Consider the following 23,889-nt stretch of genomic DNA (forward strand, 5'->3'; position numbering starts at 1 on the left):
GCTCGAGTGCATGGAGTGAAGTTCCATTGCGAACATGGGCCAGCATGTCGCTCCATTAATTTGCCATAAAACAGAAGTGGACTAAAATTTGTTTGCCGTTGTTATTGCCCCGGCAAAAAATTACAAATGGTTCAGTTCCAGGAGAACCAGCAGACCCTGCTTGGGGGTGGTTGTGAACTAGTTGTGGGGCCAAAGCTAGGGTCTTCTTATTTATGGCGCAACCACTTTTGATGTTCTGTTAAATGTCCGCAATGACACATTGACGACATCCCCCCATTTGTACTTAAAGCATACATGACTTGAAAGGACATACGTTGTAGGGGTGCTGTGATCTGATTTTCATAACATTAAGAATGCGCAGGGACATGAAAGTTCAGACCTATTTTTATCTAATAGATAGTTTTAACCTGAATAACCAAAACTAGATTGTACTCAGAATGATAACTTCATGGTAAATGCATTACAATAGCCATCGTTGCAACCTTGGTAATAAGGCCATTAACTTAACCAGAAGCAACAGCTCACTCCCGGGAAATCCCGATAATATGCAAGTCATATCATAAACTCCAATTCATTATTTGGATCCAAAAAATACCTATACTGATATGAATTTATCAATATTTATACACCCAGAAAAAATGAGAACAAAAAAAAGCGTCAATCATTTCCATGATAAGAAACCATATTGAGTTCGAGGCGAAAACGATCTTAATGTTGATATTTTCAAACGGATCCTGTATCGGTCTTCAGAGTGTGCAAGAGGTACGTGATGTGAAGGCTGGAAAAATAAGAGAGAGAAATGAGAGCAAGGTCCTTTGAGAATGGTTCGATCTCGGTCTGAGTATGCTGAGCATGATACGATCTTGGCTAGATCTTGAGATCGATCTCGAATCGAGATCGTTGGGAAAGGGTTTTCTTCTGAGTGTACTAACTACAATTTCACCCTTCATCTACACGATCTAACATATAAACAGGCACATGCATACACACCTTCTAAACACACATCCAGCTGTACTCAAGTGGTGATAACACTGATAACATTTGACCACAAACGAGAGTGGGTGTGGTGCCTATTATTTTCCTATCGCTGGTCCTACGTCACGCTGATAACTGATAACCGCGAATTCAGAAGTCCACTAGTGTAAGGTTTAAAATATTTGAATCAGTTGTGAATCGGCTTTTCGAGCGTGTAGTTATTAGAGCTCTCAAATAATTCAATTAACACACAGAAATGGCCAAGGATAATCTGACAGCAGTGCTGCACGGCATTGAGGACATGCGATTGGTAAGGACAACAGGATCATGCATCGAATAATTACTGACCATGTCTATTTGGTTAACAGGAGCAACGTCCTATCCCAGAGATTGCCGATGATGGTAAGCAATAAATAAAAAAAAATTAGATCAACTGAAAGTTCTGAAAGTAGTTAGAAATGGGATACTTTTTTGTAAATTCCCTATTTCAATATTTCTTCCACTCATACACTGTTTAGTTCAGCCCCTTTTTCATAGTACTTCTTATCACGTTGATGACCTACTGCCTCAAACAAAATATCCCAAGGTTAAATGTACATGATTAAATCTTTAAGTGCTATGAATTTTTGTCAGCTTGATAGCCGCAAAGCGATTGAACTTAGCATTATCAAGAACTAACTAGATTTACTCAATTAAAGTAGTTATAAAACTCGTTAGATACAAAAGTTCCCTATTTCGTATTTCATGGTATTGGTTTTTGTTTCTTAGAGGTTCTCCTGGCCATGGATAGTGTCGGCATTTGCGGCTCTGATGTACACTACCTTGCACACGGACGCATTGGCGACTTTGTGCTCACTAAGCCCATGATTATTGGCCACGAGTCCGCCGGCGTGGTGGCTAAGCTGGGCAAGAAGGTGACCACACTGAAGGTCGGCGACCGCGTGGCCATCGAACCGGGTGTACCCTGCCGCACGTGCGACCATTGCAAGCTGGGCAAGTACAACCTGTGCCCCGGAATGGTCTTCTGTGCCACGCCCCCCTACGACGGCAACCTCACCCGCTACTACAAGCATGCGGCGGACTTCTGCTTCAAGCTGCCCGACCACGTCACCATGGAGGAAGGCGCCCTGCTCGAGCCTCTGTCCGTGGGCGTGCATGCCTGCAAGCGGGCGGAGGTCACCCTGGGCTCCAAAGTTCTCATCCTGGGAGCTGGACCCATCGGCCTGGTCACTCTAATGGTAAGTTAGCTTTACTAAATCATTTACAATTCCATGAAGGGTTACAAAAATCTAAGGTCAGAAAAGGATGTTAGATCCTGACAAAAACTCTTAAGGAATAAACATATTTTTAAAATCTCTCTCCATAAAAACAAATAAGAACTTTGTCAACATTTAAAACTTACACATGCGCTCCTAATACTATGAGCTGAGAGCGATGAATATTTTTAAAAAGATAATCCATATATCTTATATCTTTTATCCTACAGGCTGCTCAAGCCATGGGTGCGTCTGAGATCCTGATTACGGATCTAGTGCAGCAACGCCTCGATGTAGCTAAAGAGCTAGGTGCAACTCACACGCTCCTGCTGAAGCGGGATCAGACTGCCGAGGAGACGGCAGAGCTCGTCCAAAAAACGATGGGCGGTCAGCCGGACAAGTCCATCGACTGCTGTGGAGCAGAGAGCAGTGCCCGCCTGGCCATCTTCGTAAGTAATCATAAAGGTTTTGGGTGAAATATAGAGCTATAGCGCCGACTCCTTTCAGGCCACTCGTTCTGGTGGCATTGTGGTGGTGGTGGGCATGGGAGCACCTGAGGTCAAGTTGCCCCTAATTAATGCCCTTGCCCGGGAAGTGGACATCCGCGGCGTGTTCCGCTACTGCAATGAGTAAGTTTGATCTTTATGAAAGATATCATTTGCTTAAACATGATTACTTTTAGCTATGCCGCTGCCCTGGCCCTTGTCGCCTCCGGAAAGGTGAATGTTAAGCGGCTGGTGACCCACCATTTCGATATCAAGGAAACGGCAAAGGCGTTTGAAACGTCACGAAAGGGACTGGGTGGCGCCATCAAGGTCATGATCCACGTGCAGCCCAGAGACACCAACAATCCTCGCAAATTCTAAACACTTGTATAAGTCGATAAAAATATAGTATAGAGAACACAGTACACTACTCGGTGTCGATCAATAGGCACTAGTCAAAATCTTAAGTTTCGACACACATTTTATTCGAAACCCAAAATTTGTTGAGACTCCAGTCGACCCCCTTCTTTTAGCAGCCAGATGGCCGGCATTGTTTTTGGCGGTATCGCGGCATGTCGCCGAACCACTCACTGCTTGGGGCTCCTGCGGTCCTCCTACCGCCCTCTTGGGGTTTGTTCATACCGACGACGTCGATACACCAGTTCCTCAAAGTCCGGGGAATCGGCTGGGAAGGAGGGTCCAGGTTCGTTGAACCAGGAAGTGGGCGAAGGGAATAATGCAGAAAAGAGTACTCTGGGATTGGGGACGGCAGCAGCGCCCCCCGAACCTCCCAAGGTTCCTGGAGAGCGAAGACCGGAGTTGCCGTACGAGGTCAGGCCAGAGATTCTGCCCCTCCAGGATCAACCAAACCGCTCCCAGCCTTCGCCTACGGAAGTCAAGCCTCCAAATCCGCAAACCATTGTCTGCAGCTCAGATAACATAGGTTCCTCAGGGTCCAATGATGACATGGTAGGGAAGGTGGTTGAATTTGGGTCTTCGGTTAGGACTACAGAAAACAAAGGTAAGCAAGGCTGGGATAAAATGCTACAGTTAAGACATTAAACTCTTCCATGCAGATAATGATCTAAAGTCAGTTCCATCTCAGTCCACCAACTCTTCCTTTACTAAATCGAAAGATGAGCTCAAGCTAAATAACTTATGTTCAATTGAATCCGAACTAAAGGCGCTGGCAGCTTCTGTGTCGGATTTCGGTGTTGACCCTTTTCGGAAAGACTGCCCTCTAATTAAAGCGGAGCTCAAATCTACTGACTCGACCTCAAAAGACGAGACACCTCAAAAAGCCTCTCCGAACATTCACGAATCAAAAGATAAAATCACAGCCAAAGACAGTTCCAAGACTCAAATCAGTAATACTCAATCTTTTAGTTCAAAGCCGGAAAATTCCAAATCAAATTCAGCTTCCAAGACTGATGCAAGTGGAAGCCTCGATCTTAAAGTTATATCCAGCCCATTACAAAAGGCTCAAACGGGAACGGAAAATTCTCAGACATCTACTGCAAATATTGAAGGCTTAAAACAAAGCCCTAATCCTAAAGCCAAAGATGCACAAACTCCGATTGGTGAGAGTTCCAGCTTTAACATGCCTGCGGAAGGTAAGATATCGGGTATTACGGTCAATTCAAAGGCACTCGGCGACAGAAGTGAAGAATTTAGGAAGATGCTAGATAAATCTCATGAAAGGAGATTCAATTATATCGACAAACCCAACGAGAACGAAGAAAATCGGGATAGGATCCTTAAATGGGTGGAACATTTTAAATCGGTTAGTAAAAAGGATGCATCTACCTCGGAAACCAAAATCATAAATGCAAATGCGGCCCCTATAGATTTTAAAAGTGAAAAGCCCTATTTTATTGAAACGTTGGTTAAAAAAGAAAATACTTGGGTTCCCAAAGATAAGACGTCTCCAAATACCAGTACCCTCTCTTCGGGTCGGGATTCAACTTCAAAAAAAACCTCTAAGGTTAACACTCAACTAGAGTTGCCATTAAAAATTGTGGCCAAGCATGAAGCTCCAACTGAGTTTAGAAAAATTTTTAAGCCTATTCCGCCGTCTGAACTACAGTCGAGTAAAAAGGACACCAAGTCGGATTCCAAAACTAAAACAACTAAACCCAAAGAATTTATTTCAAGTAAGCCTCTATCCAGTTTAAATCCCGCCGATAGCCAAATACCAAATCCATTTATTGGCTTAGACAACGCTAAAAGAATTGGAGTTACTTATAACGAACCTAAAAGCCAGTCCACAGAAGAAATAGTGGCCATGTTCAAAGACGAGCACGATGGTGAGCAATACAAGAACGAGGAAGGCAAAGTCAACGAACTCTTCGAGACACTTGAAAAATTTAATGATAATCCAGGTGCTTGGTGGACACTACAGGAACTGTCGTCAGCAACTAAAAGCAGTCAAGCGGAAGTTCTAGCAATGCTATCATCGCCATCGGGTAAAAAAGGACAAATCGGAATTCACGAAAAAGGCCAACTTGGTACTACTGGCTCTGCCAATAAATCTGACGATCACTTCACCAAGCTTGGCCACTTGGACTCAGCCATCAGAGAAGAGGACGAGACAGATAAGAAAGACAAGCCCAAAGAAGACTACTTCGTCAAACTTAGTAACTTGGACTCCACTATACGAGAAGAAACCAGTGATAAGCCAAACAAAAAGGTCGAGTCTGCCAAGAGTGAAAAGAATGAAGAAAAGCCTGTAGAACTAAAAAGCTTTGATCTAGCACAGAAGGTTTCGTCCTTCGTGAAATCCGCCGATAAGAGTGGTATCAAAAACGACGCTACACAAAAGCCGCAAAGATTTAAGAAAGGCGAGTCAAGCAGCAGTGATAGCAAAGTTAAGACTACATCAGAGCTAACACCAAGCGATCTTTATGATCCAGTGTCTCCGGAGGTTTCCTCAGTATCCCTGTCGGAAACAGGTAAAACGGAACTCAAAGAAGAAGCCGAGGAATCCAGTCCTAGCCTAGAGGCTCCAGAGGTGAAGCCCAAGAAGGAGGAAGCCAAAGTCAAGGCACCCACCTCAATGGATGAGACCAGAACCAAGGTGGACGAAAAGCCTGCGGTCGAGGTAAATCAGCCAAGCAAAGAAAAGCCTCAGTTGGATGATGGGGAGCTAGCCCTGAAGCTCCGGGACAAAGCTACGGGTGAGATCCCAGTGATCCCTGCTGTGCCGGTGAAACCACGAGTTGAAAAAAGCTTCATCCAACACTTTTTTGACAAGATCTTGGGCCGTGGAAAGAGCGGCGAGGGCAAACGGCAAATGTCTTCCTTTACTGGTCAACGTCGCATGAGCACATTTTCAATGAACATTTTACCATATGGTATTGCCACAGGGTGCCAGAATCGGGATAGGATGCTGGTCAACAAGGAGTTAGATATGTTCGCGAAAAAAAATGATGACACTGAGATAAAGGGAGGCTCGCCGGAATGCTCTTCACCCAAAAAATCACCACGTGAGCTTCTCCGGGAAAAGCAGCAGACCAGAAATATCAAGATCCTTGGTGGTTCCGAGGAGTGTGCCAAGAAGATGAAACGGCTGAAGAAGCTCGCGAAGGAAAAAGACGACGATGACTGCGATAGTCGATGCTTTTCTAACCATCTATCGCGATTCTTAAGTCAGCTCTCGGTAAGATTGGGTTCACTGAACCGAAAACACTACGTCAGTCCTTAGCCTATAGATTATGGGTACAATCATGGATGTAGTTTTGGTCACATAAATAATAATATTTTAGCGTTACTGTAGCTCAGAATATTATCGACAATATGTTAATGTCGCTAGGGATCCTTTTTCGATACAGTTAAAGAATCGAAACGCACACTTTCAAGTAACTCACTCTTTGGCCAAATTTTGGGGGCAAACAGAACGGAAATATACTGCGAACTATTATCGGAGACCTTTTTGAATGTCATATCGAGGTGACTGGCGCCCAGCAAACTGTAGTATATAGATTAGCTCCATTTCACACGACATCGCAGAAAACGAGGGAATTATTCAGAGTCAATTAAAATTTTATACCACCCCGGGGCTTTGATAAGGTGTCGCAAATCAGCGTCGGTTCAACTTTGATAGTACAACCGGGCAAAATGAACACACATTTAGAAATATAAATAAAACTCTGGGAGAGGCAACCTAGGTTGTTTGTAGGTCAAGACTAAATGCTCTAACCTAACCGATGGGCACACAGTTCTCTATAATTCCAGATGCGGCAAACACCTCAAGGAAAAATAAATAATCTGCGCACCTACCCGACATCACGAGACCGAAGATGTTGATGTGACTGAAACTGGATATCGGGCTGGATTGAATAATGCCTGGACGCATATGACCAAAATGGGGTCGAGCTGTTGGCATTCTGGAACCCAAAACAGTTTATATTTAAGGAGCTACGATTTGGCTTTCGAGTGATTTTCATCCGCAATAAAATTTTAATTTCAAAGCATTAAAATAAAACTTTTGCTTGTGTAGATACAGGGTGGATTTAATAAAAGACACTAGTGTCTAGTATTCTAGACACTAGTATTCTAGTGTCTTTGGCTTAATCGTGTTTCTAAATTTACATATAGGAAGCTTATGTGTCCTGCTTATATTAACAATAATATCTACTCAAAAGCCTGGTTATAAATCCATTGCTAAAAACGAGTGCACTTTCCACTAAATTTATGCATTTTTTCATTTAATGCAGAACGCTGCTGCAGACTTCGAAATCTACTAATCTAAAACTAAAACAGAGAGGTAGAAATTTGAATTTTTTGCTTGTGAAATCAAATGTGGGCGTGTCTCTTGAATCCCGAGAACTCATTGTTTTTACGGACGGACAGACAGATAGACGGACGGACAGATGGACGGACGGACAGACTGACATTTTAAGATCGTCTTGGGTTGTGATCCTAAAAATATAATAAGAAACGTTTTATTCTTCCACTTATTTTTCAACAAACCTGGTATAACCTTTAAATCTGCTAGTAACGGGTATAAGAAATAATTTTCAGTATGATTTAATGAAGTTTATTTTGCTTTGCATCTTGTTTTATTTATTGCTAGCAGCCAATTAAGTTCTTTTGGATCCAAGAGTTTCTTGGGAGACGATAAATTTCTCATTAGATTGATTTTGATCTGATGATCTGAGATAATAATGTCAGTTGAACTTGTAAAGTTTTGGGGGCAGGTTAGATCTCAGATTCAGTTTAGATTCTGATTCCACAGACAAATAGTCTCCAGCTGTGGTTTTTTCAAAATTCTTTGTAAAATTTTTGGTACAAGATTTCAAAATTTTTGTCGAAATGCTTAAGAGAACCGCTTTAATTTTACGTCGGTGCTTACAGCCCACTTTTATACGGCCTCACCACATCAATGTCCTTGAAAACTTTAAGGAAGGTATGCAGTAAACTCGTAGGCCTGGTTACCACATATGACTGTTAATACTTCTTCACAGCTGATGACCTTCCAAATCAGGGGCAAACAAAATTTGTCGATGTCTCTATTCACGATCCGCCGCACATTCGTTCTGCACCCGTCAATCCAATGCAACGAAAGTTCTTGCAAGACCTGGAGCAGCAACAGACTGTTAGGATCAAGTGGTTTAAGGAAGGGAATCAGGATGAACTGGAAAATATGAAAAATGAATGCCGGAGGCTAGCCCTAGAAATCACCATGGCTGCAAAAGGTGGCGACATCAAAAAAGCCTGCAAGAAGCTGGCTGAAAGAGAAAAGTGCAAGCAGAAAGAACTGAAAAGAAAATGCAAGGAATTGGAGAAAAAGACCAAGTGCGCGAAAAAAGACCCTTGCAAAAAAAAAGATCCTTGCAAAAAGAAAGACCCATGTAAAAAGAAAGATCCCTGCAAAAAGAAAGATCCCTGCAAAAAGAAAGATCCCTGCAAAAAGAAAGATCCTTGCAAAAAGAAAGATCCTTGCAAAAAGAAAGATCCGTGCAAAAAGAAAGATCCGTGCAAGAAAAAGGGTGACTTAAAAAAGAAGTGCAAAAAATTGGCCGAAAAGGAAAAGTGCAAAAAACTGGCCAAGAAAGAAAAGATGAAAAAGTTGCAGAAAAAGTGCAAAAAAATGGCTCAGAAGGAAAAATGCAAGAAAATGGCTAAAAAAGACAAATGCAAGAAAAAGTAAAGTTTTCGCGGATTATTCAATGAAATACATACATACCTGGTTTAATTCATTCAGCTCTGTACAACGCGGCTTTATCTAAAATTTGGTTTTTTCATAATATACAATATGGCATTTTACCCAAAAATGAGATTTTATTTATTTAAAACAATAACAAGGGGGGAAACCATCACTAATAATTCTGTTATCTGTTATCTTTTTGGATGTAACCCCCAGCTTTCGAGTAATGAGGGCGTGGCAAACTTCCTAATCACAGCCGTCACTATATATATATTCGTTATATAGTTCCCAAGATTTCGACGTTCATACAGAAGGAAGGATCGATAGGCAGACGGACATGGTTTTTAAGGAATCTATTATATACTAATTATTATACGAGGCACGGTTATATAAAAATATAAAAGTATAGCGTGGAATCTTTGTGGCTTGAATATGTAATTGGAAATTAATTAGGTGTGATTACCGTTGAAACGGATCTGAAATCATATTAGATATTTTTAACACTTTCACAAGTTTTCTTAGATGATAACGTCATCACGTTTTGGTAGAATTCAAATATTTTAGTTTAGTTTTGTTCCTATGCTTAGCTTTTCGTAAAAATTCGTTTTCCACGAGCAAAATTCTAAATTTACCGTTATAATGTTAAAGAGACCTGCGTTTGTTTATCGGTGCCTCCAGACTTCTGTTAAAAGGCCCTACCATCTAAATGCACTTGAACATTTAAGAAAAATTGGTAAGAACCCAAACTGTAATCTCTTTAATAGATAACTGATACTTGTTCGGACTAGAAATTCTCAAGCCCGAAAGCCAGCCCAGTCAAAAGCCTAAGAAAATTGGAGACGGCTCCATTGGAGTGATTCACGTCATCAAGAACGAATACTATGGACGCCCCAACCCCATGCACCGAAAGTTCCTGGAAGATCTGGAGCAACAGCAAGACCGGAGGAAGAAATCAAACCTTTCGTTAAAGGAAGAAAAGCGTGAAGATCTTGAAAAGATGATGAAAGAATGCCAGAAGCTATTCAAGGAAATCACCATGCAAGCTAATGATGGTGATGTTAAGAAGATCTGCAAGGAACTAGCCCAAAAAGAAAAGCTCGACAAGGAAAAAATAAAGAAGAAGTGCAGGGAGCTGGCAGCAAGAGAAAAATGTGAAAAGGATAAGATGAAAAAGAAGTGCAAGAAGTTGCTGAAAAAGGATAAGTGCAAGAAAAAAAAAACTTGCAAAGAAGAGAAGCCTTGTGAAGAAGAAGATCCCTGCGAGAAAAAAAGCTGTTGCCCCAAAGATCCTTGCGCTAAAAAACCCAAGAAAGTTGACCCCTGCAAGAAGAAAGATCCTTGCAAAAAAGAGGATCCATGCAAAAAGAAGGCTGTAAATTGGAAGAAAAAGTGCAAGGAGGTTGCCGAGAGGGAGCAGTGCAAAAAGCTGGCCGAGAAGAAGAAGTTTAAGAAAATGATAAGAATATGCAAAAACCTTGCCGCAAAGGCAAAATGCAAAAAAATGGCGGAGAAAGAGATGTGCAGGAAAAAGGCCAAAAAGGGCAAAAAGAAGTAAATGACCGATCAAGCTAGCGCGGACTCATCAAAAAATCAAAAATATGGAATTCTTTAACATGTTTCATTAAAAATGAAGTACGATTGTGGTTAATAAAAACTTTGCCAATCTGGCTTTTCACTTCGTAGTGTTCGAAAATTCTATATATTATCACGGAAGAATGAAACACTCGTGTATAATCTTAATTTATACCGTATGGTCAGATGTAACCTAACTTTCTTGAGAATGAGTAGCTTAACATTAAAAAAAACCTGGATTTTCATTATCTGCCGTCATGACTTGTCTTGCCGTCCTAATGGAAAAAATTCGGAATATCGACTCCGCAAATTCCCCACTCATATTTGTCTTTCCATAAGAATATTATTATTATTTTTATATACCTCCGTTAGAGATCTAAACAAGTACAAATTAAAAATATTTAGTCTATTTTACTATTTCACACACTTACTGTGATAATTACGTCAAATACAGGCCCATTTATTTCCCAGTTTTCGGAAAATAATGGCGCAGATCGGGTCAAAATCCTCTTAATTTTTGCATTTTAGCCCGATTTGTCCTTAAAATTATCTGTTAAATTTTGGAACCGAAGCATAAAAAAACATGTTGAAAAGAGCCTCGCTGGCGTTGAGCCACTACCCTGATGCCTGTTTCCGTGTCTGCAATTGTAGCAGGTGTCTCCGGATGTATCACGTAGTGAAATGCATGAAGGATCTGAATCTTGTGCAGAAATCAAAACAGGACTATGGGAGAACGCCGAAAAAGCTGCAGAGCGTGTTGATTTGCCAGGAAGGTGGGATTTCTAATATTACTCACGCTTCTGCAAATAAAATGTATGAATCTCGTCTTTTGTCTTCAGGTGCTTGTGATACACTTAGCCATCGACTCGATCAGCCGTTGAGTAGTGCGTTCCTGGGAGACCTGGAGAAGCGGCTGAACCAGAGGATCTTTAAAAAGGATTTGATGGATGGTGAGACTTCCTTGAAGCGAAAAATTTTCTGTGAAACCGCCAGTTCTGCCGCGGGGTGTGGGAAAGAAAAGTGCGGCAAAGGGTCAAGTGGAGGTAAGAAGAAGCAGAAATGTGGCAAGGGTGGTGGAAAGAAAGGCGATGATGAAGATGATGACATGAAAAAGCTTAAAAAGAGGTGCAAGGAGTTTAAAGCCCAGAAAAAGTTAAATAAGTGCAGGGAAAAGGTCGCAATGAAAAAGTGTAAGAAAATGGCCAAGGTGAAAAAATGTCAGAAAAAGAAGGAAATAGAGCAATGCATGAAGTGTGTCAAAAAAGAAAGGGGAGATTGTGAGCAGGAAGAAGAATGTAAGAAGAAATGCCCCGACGAGGAGGAAGAGTTGGAAAAGCTAAACAAGGCCATCCAGAAAATCGCCGATCAAATGAATTGCGAAAAGCAGGCGAAAATAGAAGCCATCAAGCGAGCATGTCGAGAAGAAAAAGAAAGGCAAGAGTGCGCCCGATTGGCTGAAGAAGCCCGGAAGAGAGCCGAAGAAGAAAGGAAACGCGAAGAAGAGGAGGCCAGGAGAAGGGCCGAAGAGGAAGCCAAAAAAGGGCCTGAAGAAGATCTGTGCGAACTAAAGAGACAGTGCGCCAAAATGGCCAAGGAAGCGAGGAGGAAGGCGAGAGCCAAGCAGATGAAACTCAAGGGTCTAGCCGCAAAAGCCAGGGCCAAGAAAATGAAAGAGCAGTGTAAGAAAATGGCCGCGATTCAAAAGTGCCGCAAGCAGGCGGAAAAGGATAAGGCCAACAAGGAGAAGGCGGAATGCGAAAAGGCCGCCAAGCTGGAGGCGGACCGACTCAAAGCCTTGCGAGAAGCTGAGCAGGCCAGACAAAAAGCTGCAAGCGCAGAGAAAGCGAAAAAAGCGATGTGCAAGAAAATCAGCAAACAGCAAAAACCAAAAGAAGTTGATGTATGCGCTAAATACAAGTTCAAGGAAGCAGCCCAAGTTAAAAAGGAGGTTAGCAAATCTGCTCCAGTAGCTAAAACGGATGTAAAAGATAATATCAAAAAGGAGGTGAAGAAGGAGATCGCTAAAACGCCATCTCCGCCTCCTGCCCAACCACCCAAAGCTGCTAGTCCATCCCCTCCACCATCTAAAGCCCCACCACCGAAACCGAAGGCCAATCCCGAAGGACTTTTCCAGATATGCAAAAAAATAGCCGAAAAGAAGCTTAGACAAAGGAAAAAGAAGATGAAGATCCTCAAGGCCAAATGCAAAAAAATAGCTCTGAAGGAACAGTGCAAGTGTGAGAAGAAAGCAAGAAAGGCCAGGGAACTGAATGAATACTGCAAGAAAAAGAAGAAGTAGATATGGAACTATAGCACCATTCCAAGTTCTTGGATCTCCCAATGCTCTGTATAAAACAAGTTCCTCAAGGCTCAACACATTTGGCTCGCAGGATTTGGCTATGCCCATGTATCAAATCTTCATTATCTTTTGTGTTTTATTACGATTATAGTCGTACATCAGTTTCAGGCACTATTGCTGGCTTATAAAAACAGAAAAAAATTAAATTTGAGCATTTTAAATCGGAATTGACAATTGTGCGTATTTATACGATTATTAAATTAAACACAGATGCAGTCAAAACAATAAAGCCTTAATTCCTTGTATTTACTGACCGAAAGCTATTTAATTAGTAACGGAAGTTACGCATTTCAAAAAACTGTCTTTTTTATTTTGACTGCAGCTGTTAATGCTTCCTATTTGGACGGAAAGCTATTATTCCATAAATGCAAAGCCGATAAAAATTGCGAAAGAGAACCCTCCAGAGACAGCCAGAAAAAAATAGTTCGACATCAAAGTTTAAGAATATCATTGTGGGTCTAGCTTAGAGATTCGATCACTGGTTTGCTGGCGGTGCTGTGGCATTATTAAACTGGAAGGTCGGATAACGAGGTGCGAAGGCTCCGTCCCCGATCATCTGCGTATGCTCGGAGTCGTCCCTACCGGCGATCGTTGGTGCCCGGTACTGTGTCTCCACAAACTGGGGTGGCGCTGCAAAATGAAAATGGAATAATTTATGAATTATGAATCCACGAAACTCCATAATTTTTATACTCACGTATATTAGGATACAGTGATCCACCACCAGTGCTGTCAGCCACGTTCCAGCCCAGAGCACCACCCACGCCATCGCCTCCAGGAGGGCTGGCCGGACTCACTGGCTGTGTGGGAGCCAGCGATGGATCCTCGGACTGAACCGCGGACGGAGCATCCGTAAATTGAGTAGGTGGCCGTACGCCAGCCAATGGAATAGTGCCCAAGGTGATTGGCACCTTGCCGGTGAGATTGCGGTGCGGACCGCTCACCTCGCACTCCACATGCAAGTCGTAGTCCAAAGCTATAATGCCGCAGTTGAGGAGGTTAGTCGGTGGCAACGCCGGAATTTCCATTTGCTGCGTAAACGTGCGAGACTCGCCGCCATTGACCGGGCCAACACTTAAGTTGGCTATGATCACCTTGGACTCGCGCTTCTCGCTCCGTGGCTGGTTCGTGTGGAAGGTGACCAGCTTTCGCAGTTCAAACTTCACTGCCGTGAGATTTACGTTGCTGGTGTTGTCCACCTCGCAGGTGATGGGAAGCACCTGCCCCGAAACGAATCCTGTTTGCGGGATGTTCGTGATGACAGCCAGCGGTCCTGAGCGACAGCAAAAACAGCAGAAGGATTTTTCTAGCTCGAGCCTGAATGGCTCCTTGACTCGAGGATTGAGATTCAGATCAACGGGCGCTATTACTGTGAACGCCATCTTCATGTCCTGATCGAATTTCCACGGACGATCAAGCGTCACCTTGATGGTATAGCGCACGTGGCCGAATTCGCCCTCAAAGGATGAGGGTAGATTAGGCGGCAGGGCACAGGTGAATGGATAAGTGTGAGTGCCAGGCGGCAGTTCCGTCTCAGAGCCTGCAAAATTATACATTTAGCTTTTAGCATTTTAAAAAGGTCACGCTTAGCTTATTAAGTATTCAATTCTTACACGCAGAGGAAGGGTCTATTAAGGGGAAGGGTATATTATTTTATATACATATATACTAAATAAAAAAAGAAGAAGTTATTAATGCTATAAGGTGCATAGTAATTACCAAATTTAATTTCAATTTTATAAAAAGCCGGGATGTGTAAAGCTGAATAATTTTAATCAGTTTAATTTAATTTGAATCTCATTTATTCGATTCATTTAGGAACAAATTTAATTTTAAACAAAAATCTTCTTGCCCAATTCTTACACCATAGAATATAAAAATATATGCTTTTTGAATTTTATATTTTTGCGATCTTTGTGTCTTAATAAACACTTTCAATGAATAAATCCTCGAAATCATTTGAGATCTAAGGCGTGGCATCCGTGGACTGAATTCCCGGTTCGTTCTTTGTACTTACTGTTTTTGCCGCCCAGCAGATAGTACTGGATCTTGAAGTACTCCTCATGCCCTTTCAGTTGGGTCACCTCGTTCTCGGTCTTGCCCTCGCTGGTGGTCACGCTCTTCTCCTCTGACCACTCGGTGTTGGCTTCTCCCAGGAACCGAATGATAATACCTACGAGAAACAAGTGGCTGTATTTACGGAATGACAATCGACGACGTCACTGTGGCGCTTTAATTTTAGCTATAAATAATATGAAAAGCTCTCTACGGCATACTCAACGGATGACATCATCGGTACCAGGCAGCATCTGTCTCCCGTGTTTGGTGACCTCAAAATTTGATTATGGCGGAATGTTTGCCACATAGGTTACATGCCCCCCGTCAAATCTACTACATATTTATTTACTTTCTTTTGTATTCACACTTGGAGCTATTTATAGTTGTTATCACCCAACTGACAAGAGGAGAAAGTGCATTTCTTTGGAGGGTTTAGCAACCGCCAGCTTTCTGAAAACAAGGTCGTTTAGGAACCGAAGGAGCAACCCACATTTGTGGGTGGTGCGCCGGCTTTTTGGGACAGGATTTAGGAAGTTAGCAAGGAAACTACCAGCGAAAGCAAGTGCTCATCCTGCACATTGAAGACGAAGGTGCTATATTTATATATATACTCTATTTCCAATTAATCATTGACTCTTACGCAGGTGTCGTCACTTCTATGAGTAATAGTATGCAGCTGGGGTTTTAATTAGCAATCTCCAGCGCAGCCCACAATTGTGACTGGGATTCTCCCACTTACCTCGGACTTTCTTGGGCGAGTCGAACGTGAACTTCACCTGGCCGTTGACCGTCTGACCGGCGTAGTAGGTGTTCCACGGGTTGTCCAATTGCACTTCACAACCTTTAAGGCCCATGTTAGAGATTCTGTGGCTCAAGGCACCAATAAGTTAACGACTTTTCGGTCTGTTTTGAAACGCCCTGCGTTCGCCGAATTCAGAGATTAGAGATGGGCGTTGTCGGTATCTAGGGATGAAAAGTAATCTAAGCTCTTGCCGATATTTTAATATGACCAGTTTTATGTGTTGCTGCCCTCGGCATAGAACTTAATGTATTTATCACAGTTATTTTATAATTACTACTAGCTTGAATGTAAATTATAAATTGCAAAATTTGTCAAGTTATTCATAATTTTATTACAGAAAAGTTTTGTGAGTGCTAGACCGAGACTTAACGTTCCAACCCTGCTCGTGACTCACGTGAGCACGAGAACGACATCGAACGATTTTCATCTCTAATACAATACTACAGCAAGAAGAAGAGATCTTGCGAAAATTCGCTTTTCTTCCGAGTTTTCATTGATTAAACAAATCGCAGAGTAACAACAGCATCGTGGAAAATGTCGCTTTTCCGCAAACCGAAGAAAATCCAGCGACGCGTGTTCTCCAGCAACGCTGACGAAGAGGAGGACGGCGCATCCTTAGATCCGGACGCCGAAATGGAGGCGCCTCCGCCTCCCATAATTTCCGGCAAGAGGGAGAAAGAGAAGAGCCGGAAGGCCATAAAGCCGCAGGAGGACAACAGCAAGCCAAAGGCGCTACTCAGCTTCGCAGATGATGGTAGGTGATGCCGGAATATAAGAAGAAGATGAAGTAAAAATCCCCAATCCTTTTGCAGAGGACGACGGCGAGGTCTTCCAGGTGCGAAAGTCGTCGCATAGCAAGAAAGTGATGCGCATGCTGGACAAGGAACGCCGCAAGAAGAAGCGCGAGGAACGGGCGGAAAACAGCGGACTTCCTGGGGGCGAAAATGGTAGTACACAGCATTTAGAGTCGTCCGGTGGCCCATCATCGGGTCCCCCAAATTCCAACTCGAATCCTGCCAATGCTGGCAGATATAAAAGTGCCAGCGATCAGAGTAAAAGTAAAAAAAGTGATAATCATATGATCCAAACCGAAATACGCACAGACGACTTTGTGGTAAGGTTATTATTATTCAATTTCTTCTACAATAATACCGTTTAACGAAATTTCAACATCAGAAATTACATTGAATTATCGTAGAACAATTAGCAGCAAAGATTAGGCTGAATGAGTTTAAATGTGTTATTAAATTAGTTGGTTTTTCTGGTCTCAAGTGCCATTTTTAAATACTAGTAGTTTAGACGTTGATTTGCTTGACGTTTTAACTGGTCAGTGATGGGAAGTGTCTAGGATCTACGATCCAACTATCACTCAACTTAGAATTTCGAATTATAATGCGGTCTTTAAGTACCATTACCACTGTAACTTTGACCACGAATTAGAAAATGTATAACAGAACATTCTAACTCATTCTTTCTTTAATAATAAATTGACGCATACAACTTGACCGTTACCAGGATGAAACTATTTAAATATTGTGTAACACTCATAGATATATTTTTGGAATTACCAAAAATCAAAGCCATTGCTTACGTAGTCACATAACTAGTACTTTTCCCACCATTGATAGTCGCATGTCTTCCCTTCCACAAAAGCAGCATGAATACCAATGCTTCACTCTAAACGAAGTCCTTGAGGAATCCACAATAACATAAAACTTACTTATCTTGTCCCCAGCTAGTGGTAAAGAAATCTGAGACTCCCGAGGCAATTCTGAACGGTAGAGCTGCCCTCTGCGCTGGACGGGAGGATATGAGCGACGAAGAAGACCAGCAATCCGAGGATGGTGGCCATGACAAAACGCGTCACCGTTTCTCCAAGCCAGAACATCTGAAGCAGATGCTCGAAAGTGGTTCCATTCCGGATGCAGCAATGATACATGCTGCCCGAAAACGTCGGCAAAGGGCTAGAGAACAGGGTAAGATTAGAGACGTTGCCAAACTAGCAATGACTTACTCCTTGTGTTATTTTCCAGGTGCAGGCGACTACATACCTATTGAGGAGCCCAAGGAGCCGGCCAAGCTAAGCAACCGTCTGCCCTGCGAAGATGTTGAGGGTGATCAGTCGGATGACGAAGAACGCATGGACATGAACGATATTACGGGACGCAAAGAGCGTGAAGAGCGGCGCGAGCAGTTTTATGCTGTCGAAAATGATTGTATGTAGAGGGACCAAGTCCGATTTGTGGCCAGAGCCAGGCTAATTACAGGTGAAGTTTGTAGACTATTGTTAACCTTTGCTCACTCCTCTGCAGCCACCGACGGAGATTCAGATCGCGAGATGAACGAGTGGGAGAACCAGCAGATCCGCAAGGGTGTTACGGCAGCCCAGTTGGTCCATTCTCAGCATGAAACCGTGCTATCCCGTTTTATGATCAAGCCTGCCACGCCGGGCATCGGAACCGGCATGGACGACGGAGATTCAACAGCGGCACAGTCCACCTCCACTCTGCTGGAGCAGGCGTATGCTAAGAATGCCCTTGAGCGCACCAACTTAGCCGCAGCAGTTCGATCATCCGTCAAAGCCAAGAAGGAAAAGGCCAAGGCTGCTGCATTGCGAACTCCTCAGGAAATCCTCGCTGCCATCCAATCGCGTCTTAGCGAGCTTAAAGAGCGGTCGGCTGATCACAGTGCTACTATGGCCAGGATTAGTACGGAACTAAAGGCATTAAAGCTCCAGCAGTTGGAGTGCCAGCAGAATGCACCGACAGCGGCAGCAAAGTACAAGTTTTACCAAGAAATAAAGTGCTATGTGAATGACCTTGTCGACTGCCTATCCGAAAAAGCGCCAGTGATATACGATCTTGAGAAGCGTGCACTGCAACAGTATGGCAAAAATCAACGTTATTTGGTGAACAGACGGAGGCAGGATGTACGTGACCAGGCCAAAGAAATCGCCGAATCAGCAAGTATGAGAATTTTGTTTAGTTTGGTCTTACCGGAATTAATTCGATTATTAAACTATATTAACATGTTCAATCTTCTGCTTTCAGAACCTGTAACAGCTGCCTCCCGCCGAGCACCTGAATATGAAGAACAAGTTCGCCGTGCAGCGGAACGGGAGGGTCGAAGGACACGTCGCCGGTGCGAGCGCGAGCGCAATGATCTGCTCTCGTCCCACCTGGATGGCATGTCCAGCGACGATGAGATTGCCGATCAACAGCAGGAACTGAGTGTGACTACAATGACGCAGATAGAATCACAGTCGGTGGAGGCCTTTGAGGACGTAACCGACGACTTCAGCAAGATCGAGCTAATACTAATTAAGTTTTTTGCCTGGCGTAAGACTGACATGTCGTCATACCAGGACGCATTTGTTAGCTTGTGCCTTCCGAAACTCTTGGCTCCGCTGGTGCGACACGAACTTGTTCTTTGGTCGCCACTGCTGGACGAGTACGAGGATATAGAAAATATGCGATGGTATCAGGCCTGCATGCTTTATGCCTCCCAGGCAGATGAAACCGTGGAGCAGCTGAAGATCGATCCGGATATCAATCTGGTGCCGGCGCTCATCGAAAAGATTGTGCTGCCCAAGGTGACTGGTGAGTTTTACACATAAAAAATAAGATAAGTGGGGTAATAAACGAATATTTTTTAGCTCTGGTCACGGAATGCTGGGATCCATTGTCTACCACACAGACCCTGAGATTGGTTGGGTTCATCAATCGATTAGGTCGCGAGTTTCCCTTGAGCGGCACAAATAAGCAGCTTAACAAACTGTTTGAATCAATCATGGATCGCATGCGGTTGGCCCTAGAAAACGATGTATTTATACCCATTTTTCCAAAGCAGTAAGTATATTATTCTTGCAAAAGATTGACCACGGTCTTAATCTCTCCTTTTTTGTTTGAACTCTAGAGTGCAAGAGGCGAAGACCTCGTTCTTTCAGAGACAGTTTTGCAGTGGTCTAAAGCTGTTTCGCAATTTCCTAAGCTGGCAGGGCATCCTGGCTGATAAGCTACTGCGCGAGCTGGCGATTGGAGCGCTTCTGAATCGCTACCTGTTGCTAGCTATGCGAGTCTGCACGCCAAACGATGCCATAAACAAAGCTTACATCATTGTGAATACCCTGCCTACAGTCTGGTTGTTACCCAACAGCGAGACCCTCAAGAACATGGAACTTTTTATAGGATATATTAAACAAACATTAGAGAACTGTGATGCAAGCAATCCAATCTTTATGTAAGTAATAAAACCTAGTTTTGAGAGCTAACAGCTATCATTTCCTTCTTCTGCAGGCAATCCAGCGATAAAGCCAAGCAAATACTACAAAGACTACATAGTTTATAAAGTGCAGGGACAAACATCGCTCACATCAATCCTAACAATCAAATTCTCGTTGTAAAGAAATGCACAACTTATATCGGTCTTGTTAGAAAATCTTGTATATAAGTAGCTCCGTAAGAGATTTATTTAATTCAAGCTTGAGCTTACCAAACTAAATGGAGAACAGCCCTTCCAAACTAATCAATTTTAAATCGTTTTTCCAACAACCCAAACCCTCGACAGTGATAAAGCTAGGAACGCTGTTTAAAGCTCATCGTTTTGTAACTTCATGCATAGCAGTAATAAAAACAATTTATAAACTATGAAAATTTAACAAATGCAAAATCTATTGCAGACCAGAACCAATTTACATAGACGCAATTTAATGACATGGGAAGAAGGATTGGAATATAGGAGCATCATCAATCAGCCTTAGAAACCGATGCGCGTGAAAAGTTTTGAGCTAGCTCCACCACTTGTGTCTGCATTGCCTGCAAGTGTTCGTTGGCCAGTTTCGACTCATTGCTATCGGGAGTGGCCTGCAGAACTTGCAGGACCAAATCTGAAATTGATGTAAGAATTAGGTAAAACCCAAATTATGGTTGCAAAAACTCACCGTGATACCGAAGCAACAGAGCATTCTGTTCCTCGTTTAGTGAGCCGCGAATATGCTGCAGAATGGCAGAAACGAATTTTCCGGACGCGTGCAAAATGCTACCAGTGATCGTGGTGAACAAGATCAGTGCAGCCAGGTGCAGCAGCAGTGCCGGCTCGTGGCACTCTAGCAGCTGCTTCTGCAGCTTCCTTTTGTGGTCTGCGATTAACAGGCGATCTTTTTTCTTGTCCACCTTCTTGATGATCATGCTGCAGGTCTTCAGCACCGTTTCCGTGGCCAGTTCGAATTCGTCAATGCTCTTATTCAGGGCTTTGTTTTGCTCAAGCAATGCGGCACGGTATTGGGCCTCGCACTCCTGAGCCAACTTATTGCGCTGGTCCACATTCAGGTTGGTATTTTTCACAGTCAGATTGCACTCGCTGGCCACGTATAGGGAAAGTTCGTTGCAAATCTCATTACCCAATGACTTCAGCAAGTATTTAACCAACTGGGTTTGCGTGTCCTGCGGAAAAAGCTTCAAGCCCTTCTCGTAGAGCCTTATGTCTATCAAAAGCGTATTGATGCGATCCTGGATAGCAGCGTGTGTCTGGCGGCGATTCGTCTGCGGTGTAGCCTCGAACAACTCCTGAGCACGTGCCAAAGCCGTCTGATTAAATTGGCTATTATAAAAAGGTTAACAGAAATTGTAATTAGCACCACGCTTCTTGTTTCGATTCATTTTGTTCGTAATACGTACTTCGTATATAGAGCAGCAATGGGCTTCGACAAGTGCTCCAGTCCCTCCTCTTCTAGACTCGCAGTAATCAGTTTGACGATGTCCGCTGTCTTGACCAGCTCCAATGGCTTAACTGCCTTTTTGCTTGCGCCACCGCCACCTCGAGTGCCTTGCTGTACATCGTCCTCATCATCACTGTCGAACTGAGCTGCCGCCTTTCCGCGTTGATGCTTCTTTGTGGACTTGGTCTTGGTCTCACGCCCTTGGGCTCCCCCTCCTGCTTTGCCGGAGGATGCCTTCTTTCTCCGCTCGTCGCGCTTGTCCACCTTGCCATCGTCCTCTAGCTCTTGGGTCGACACGTTTCCCTTTTGCGCTAGCGTCTTCTCCACAATGTACTGCTGGTACACGCCACCATCAATAGCCGCCTTTGCCTGAGACTCTGCCAAAGCTTGACACGGCTGAACCAATTGCGCGAGGTATGGTTGCGAAAATACTAAAAGACATTCATTGTTATGAAATTAAAAAGGAGTAACTCAAGTGCGTACCAATGCCATCAAGATACACAAAGTTGCTGGGATTGCTGTGCTTTTGGGCCATAATGGTGCTGAAAACCTCCTCGATATCCTCCTCGGACAGATTGGATGGAAGTATGGTGGTCAGATCCAGGTACTGCTTGGTGGCACTGCACTCATTTAGCGCCGTGACCACCGTGAGCTCCACCAGTCGAGCGCCAAGGGCCACACGCTTGAGGAAGAGAAACTCTTCGTTGGGGAACTGCTTGCGAATGTAGGACTTGGCATCCGAAATTCCCAGCTTTTGGATGGCGTCGTACTCAAGGAAGCTGTTCTGCTTGTAGAACGAGTTCACCCAGTCGGCCTGCGTCTTGGCATAGATGTGCGGCACGTATTGGGAGTTGGCCTGCTTGGAGGTGACCTGGCCGGCTGGCGCGATTTCGTCCAGCAGCGAGTGGAAGATCTTCTCCTGCACACCGATCTGCTGCAGAATCACAGCCACATTTATGGGCCTGGTAATGGCAGCCAGGGCTCCGCGAATCTTCGCTTTGCAACGTTGGATGTACGCCTGAGTGAAGAACACGCGCGGATTTGAGGCATCCTGGCGACCCTTAATGATCTTACCCAGATGCTTTTCGACCACGTCGTGTTGCAGGAAGTCCGACGGCAGGTCGAACTGGGAAGCCAATTCCGAAATCGAAATCTCTCCTCGCTGAACCAGCTTCTCGTTGATCTCCTGGGCTATGTGACTGATGTAGTCCTCGTCGATTAGCTGTCCCAATACCAGGTGTACGCTGGGATTCTCCGCAGCTATTCGCTCGGCAAGCACCTCGATTCGTGACAAATCCACATTCAGGGTTTTGCTGACCTCCACCAAGTTGGCACGACCTCCGTTCACGTACAACTCGTCCTGAATCTCGCGCTCCAGGTGATCCGGCGTGATGTACTCCTTGCCATCGTTGGTGAACACCACCTCCAGCATCTGCTTCTCCAGCAGCAGCGTGACAATCTCCACGCAATTTCGCTCCGAGAGCCTACGAAATTGGTAATGTAACAAATGTGAAATTGTAAAGCAGTAAAATAGGAGAGCTTCGCTTACTTCTGCAGCGTGGACGTGAGCTGCGCCTTCTGAAAGTCGGCGGCCAAGCGCTTTATCTCGTCCCAGTCACTACCCATCTTGTTATGATTCGCTGCGATAGCAAAGATAAAGATATTAGACTGCTTAGATGCAATCTGAAAAACCTAAAATGAAACGTCAACAAAAGTCAAGTGTGACCTTACCGCTCACAAGGTGGTTTCACTGGTTTGTGTCAATGCACGGGTTGAACACTGCGCTAATGTCTGACATATGTACAAGAAAGACTGTAACATACCCGTTACTCAGCTACTGGGAGCTTAAATAAAATATAAAAAAAAACAAAATCAAAGCATAAATAATCTTGACCAGTACCAACAACCGAGATGATTTAGTAATGAACGTCTATCATTTAGATTTAGTTATAATAAGTAGTTAAATGAAGTAATTTATTCAAAAGTTGCAATTCTCTCTCATAGATGGAGTGTTAGGCAATCTCAATACTTAACAGTGTCCGATACGCTGCTGTTAAATCAAATGAGACCAGACTTGAAAAGCTTCCCCTACGAACAGGAGACAGATTTTCGGGTAATTCCAATACTCTGCTCCGGTCACTTCACACCATATTTGAAATCAACGTTCGTTGGCAAGTGCGCGTCGTTTTCCGCATCTCTTATTTGCAAAGTTAAAGCCAGACTGCATTGAGTAGAGCCGCGTTCCGGAGTCCTTCCAAGGTAAGCGTGACTTGGGTGTCAACAGGCTGGGCCCACAGATAGTTGTCCGGGAGCGGGTCCGCCAGATAAATCAATATTTTCGCAGGCCAGCAATTTTCACTTGTGTCATGGAATTTCGTACACCGAGCGCAAGCGCTGTCTGTGTGTGCGTGCGTTTGTGTGAGTGCAGCTGCTTTTGAATTTTATTTAGCACAGCTGCCATATGCATTATAAATAACACATCCTCTGTGGAAGTGAAAGATTCCCGGTTACTGCCTCG

At 43.7% G+C, this 23,889-nt stretch overlaps 8 protein-coding genes across 10 annotated transcripts; 6 read left to right on the forward strand and 2 right to left on the reverse strand.

Moving 5' to 3' along the window:
- The first annotated feature begins 1,139 nt into the window (after nt 1-1,139).
- On the forward strand, nt 1,140-3,141 carry LOC6727027 (sorbitol dehydrogenase). The gene is made up of 6 exons (XM_002102389.4): nt 1,140-1,285; nt 1,344-1,377; nt 1,744-2,213; nt 2,462-2,680; nt 2,739-2,860; nt 2,914-3,141. The coding sequence occupies exons 1-6, from the start codon at nt 1,232-1,234 to the stop codon at nt 3,095-3,097; spliced, it is 1,083 nt and encodes a 360-aa protein (XP_002102425.1). The 5' UTR covers nt 1,140-1,231; the 3' UTR covers nt 3,098-3,141.
- Nucleotides 3,140-7,188, forward strand: LOC6727028. The gene is made up of 3 exons (XM_002102390.3): nt 3,140-3,737; nt 3,793-6,374; nt 6,934-7,188. The coding sequence occupies exons 1-3, from the start codon at nt 3,257-3,259 to the stop codon at nt 6,979-6,981; spliced, it is 3,111 nt and encodes a 1,036-aa protein (XP_002102426.1). The 5' UTR covers nt 3,140-3,256; the 3' UTR covers nt 6,982-7,188.
- Nucleotides 7,189-7,905: 717 nt separating this feature from the next.
- LOC6727029 (sperm-specific protein Don juan) lies at nt 7,906-8,991 on the forward strand. Its single transcript, XM_002102391.4, has 2 exons — nt 7,906-8,123; nt 8,182-8,991. The coding sequence occupies exons 1-2, from the start codon at nt 8,030-8,032 to the stop codon at nt 8,865-8,867; spliced, it is 780 nt and encodes a 259-aa protein (XP_002102427.2). The 5' UTR covers nt 7,906-8,029; the 3' UTR covers nt 8,868-8,991.
- Nucleotides 8,992-9,371: 380 nt separating this feature from the next.
- On the forward strand, nt 9,372-10,539 carry LOC27208510 (sperm-specific protein Don juan). The gene is made up of 2 exons (XM_016184067.2): nt 9,372-9,597; nt 9,653-10,539. Exons 1-2 carry the CDS (start codon nt 9,504-9,506, stop codon nt 10,417-10,419), a joined length of 861 nt encoding a protein of 286 aa, XP_016033517.1. The 5' UTR covers nt 9,372-9,503; the 3' UTR covers nt 10,420-10,539.
- A 338-nt stretch (nt 10,540-10,877) lies between these two features.
- Nucleotides 10,878-13,218, forward strand: LOC27207548 (axoneme-associated protein mst101(2)). The gene is made up of 2 exons (XM_016183235.3): nt 10,878-11,209; nt 11,276-13,218. The coding sequence occupies exons 1-2, from the start codon at nt 11,020-11,022 to the stop codon at nt 12,733-12,735; spliced, it is 1,650 nt and encodes a 549-aa protein (XP_016033518.1). The 5' UTR covers nt 10,878-11,019; the 3' UTR covers nt 12,736-13,218.
- On the reverse strand, nt 12,854-15,826 carry LOC6740328 (arrestin domain-containing protein 17). The gene is made up of 4 exons (XM_016180855.3): nt 15,593-15,826; nt 14,813-14,968; nt 13,493-14,335; nt 12,854-13,425 (listed from the first exon to the last, which is right to left on the reverse strand). Exons 1-4 carry the CDS (start codon nt 15,705-15,707, stop codon nt 13,271-13,273), a joined length of 1,269 nt encoding a protein of 422 aa, XP_016033519.1. The 5' UTR covers nt 15,708-15,826; the 3' UTR covers nt 12,854-13,270.
- Nucleotides 15,827-16,045: 219 nt separating this feature from the next.
- On the forward strand, nt 16,046-20,307 carry LOC6727030 (PAX3- and PAX7-binding protein 1). 3 transcript variants are annotated; one of them, XM_016176228.3, is made up of 9 exons: nt 16,052-16,409; nt 16,468-16,769; nt 17,391-17,631; nt 17,689-17,871; nt 17,968-18,621; nt 18,706-19,254; nt 19,311-19,503; nt 19,571-19,894; nt 19,951-20,307. In XM_016176228.3, the coding sequence occupies exons 1-9, from the start codon at nt 16,190-16,192 to the stop codon at nt 20,000-20,002; spliced, it is 2,718 nt and encodes a 905-aa protein (XP_016033521.1). In that variant the 5' UTR covers nt 16,052-16,189; the 3' UTR covers nt 20,003-20,307. The 3 variants fall into 3 exon arrangements, with proteins under 3 accessions (XP_016033522.1, XP_016033521.1, XP_016033520.1); XM_016176227.3 differs by lacking the exon at nt 16,052-16,409 and having other exon boundaries at nt 16,635-16,774; XM_016176229.3 differs by lacking the exons at nt 17,689-17,871; nt 17,968-18,621; nt 18,706-19,254; ... (1 more) ...; nt 19,571-19,894; nt 19,951-20,307 and having other exon boundaries at nt 16,046-16,409; nt 16,468-16,774; nt 17,391-17,477.
- On the reverse strand, nt 20,300-23,103 carry LOC6727032 (E3 UFM1-protein ligase 1 homolog). The gene is made up of 5 exons (XM_002102394.4): nt 22,921-23,103; nt 21,855-22,855; nt 21,331-21,802; nt 20,595-21,253; nt 20,300-20,540 (listed from the first exon to the last, which is right to left on the reverse strand). Exons 1-5 carry the CDS (start codon nt 22,995-22,997, stop codon nt 20,401-20,403), a joined length of 2,349 nt encoding a protein of 782 aa, XP_002102430.1. The 5' UTR covers nt 22,998-23,103; the 3' UTR covers nt 20,300-20,400.
- Nucleotides 23,104-23,889: the final 786 nt, after the last annotated feature.

This window comes from Drosophila simulans, chromosome 3R, assembly GCF_016746395.2.
Source record: "Drosophila simulans strain w501 chromosome 3R, Prin_Dsim_3.1, whole genome shotgun sequence".
Classification (NCBI taxonomy): Eukaryota; Metazoa; Arthropoda; class Insecta; order Diptera; family Drosophilidae; genus Drosophila; species Drosophila simulans.

Coding starts and splice junctions, on each gene's coding strand:
- LOC6727027 (XM_002102389.4), top strand. CDS start 1,232: ATGGCCAAGGATAATCTGACAGCAGTGCTGCACGGCATTGAGGACATG. Junction 1,378..1,743: donor CCCAGAGATTGCCGATGATG/GTAAGCAATAAA, acceptor TTTGTTTCTTAG/AGGTTCTCCTGGCCATGGAT. Junction 2,861..2,913: donor GTGTTCCGCTACTGCAATGA/GTAAGTTTGATC, acceptor GATTACTTTTAG/CTATGCCGCTGCCCTGGCCC.
- LOC6727028 (XM_002102390.3), top strand. CDS start 3,257: ATGGCCGGCATTGTTTTTGGCGGTATCGCGGCATGTCGCCGAACCACT. Junction 3,738..3,792: donor TAGGACTACAGAAAACAAAG/GTAAGCAAGGCT, acceptor TCTTCCATGCAG/ATAATGATCTAAAGTCAGTT. Junction 6,375..6,933: donor GATTCTTAAGTCAGCTCTCG/GTAAGATTGGGT, acceptor ATGGGCACACAG/TTCTCTATAATTCCAGATGC.
- LOC6727029 (XM_002102391.4), top strand. CDS start 8,030: ATGCTTAAGAGAACCGCTTTAATTTTACGTCGGTGCTTACAGCCCACT. Junction 8,124..8,181: donor CCTTGAAAACTTTAAGGAAG/GTATGCAGTAAA, acceptor ACTTCTTCACAG/CTGATGACCTTCCAAATCAG.
- LOC27208510 (XM_016184067.2), top strand. CDS start 9,504: ATGTTAAAGAGACCTGCGTTTGTTTATCGGTGCCTCCAGACTTCTGTT. Junction 9,598..9,652: donor TGAACATTTAAGAAAAATTG/GTAAGAACCCAA, acceptor TGTTCGGACTAG/AAATTCTCAAGCCCGAAAGC.
- LOC27207548 (XM_016183235.3), top strand. CDS start 11,020: ATGTTGAAAAGAGCCTCGCTGGCGTTGAGCCACTACCCTGATGCCTGT. Junction 11,210..11,275: donor CGTGTTGATTTGCCAGGAAG/GTGGGATTTCTA, acceptor TTTTGTCTTCAG/GTGCTTGTGATACACTTAGC.
- LOC6740328 (XM_016180855.3), bottom strand. CDS start 15,707: ATGGGCCTTAAAGGTTGTGAAGTGCAATTGGACAACCCGTGGAACACC. Junction 14,969..15,592: donor CTCGCCCAAGAAAGTCCGAG/GTAAGTGGGAGA, acceptor TGTTTCTCGTAG/GTATTATCATTCGGTTCCTG. Junction 13,426..13,492: donor ATCACTGTATCCTAATATAC/GTGAGTATAAAA, acceptor TTCATTTTGCAG/CGCCACCCCAGTTTGTGGAG.
- LOC6727030 (XM_016176228.3), top strand. CDS start 16,190: ATGTCGCTTTTCCGCAAACCGAAGAAAATCCAGCGACGCGTGTTCTCC. Junction 18,622..18,705: donor AGAAATCGCCGAATCAGCAA/GTATGAGAATTT, acceptor TTCTGCTTTCAG/AACCTGTAACAGCTGCCTCC. Junction 19,255..19,310: donor TGTGCTGCCCAAGGTGACTG/GTGAGTTTTACA, acceptor AATATTTTTTAG/CTCTGGTCACGGAATGCTGG.
- LOC6727032 (XM_002102394.4), bottom strand. CDS start 22,997: ATGGGTAGTGACTGGGACGAGATAAAGCGCTTGGCCGCCGACTTTCAG. Junction 21,803..21,854: donor TGTGTATCTTGATGGCATTG/GTACGCACTTGA, acceptor AATGTCTTTTAG/TATTTTCGCAACCATACCTC. Junction 20,541..20,594: donor TCTGTTGCTTCGGTATCACG/GTGAGTTTTTGC, acceptor CATCAATTTCAG/ATTTGGTCCTGCAAGTTCTG.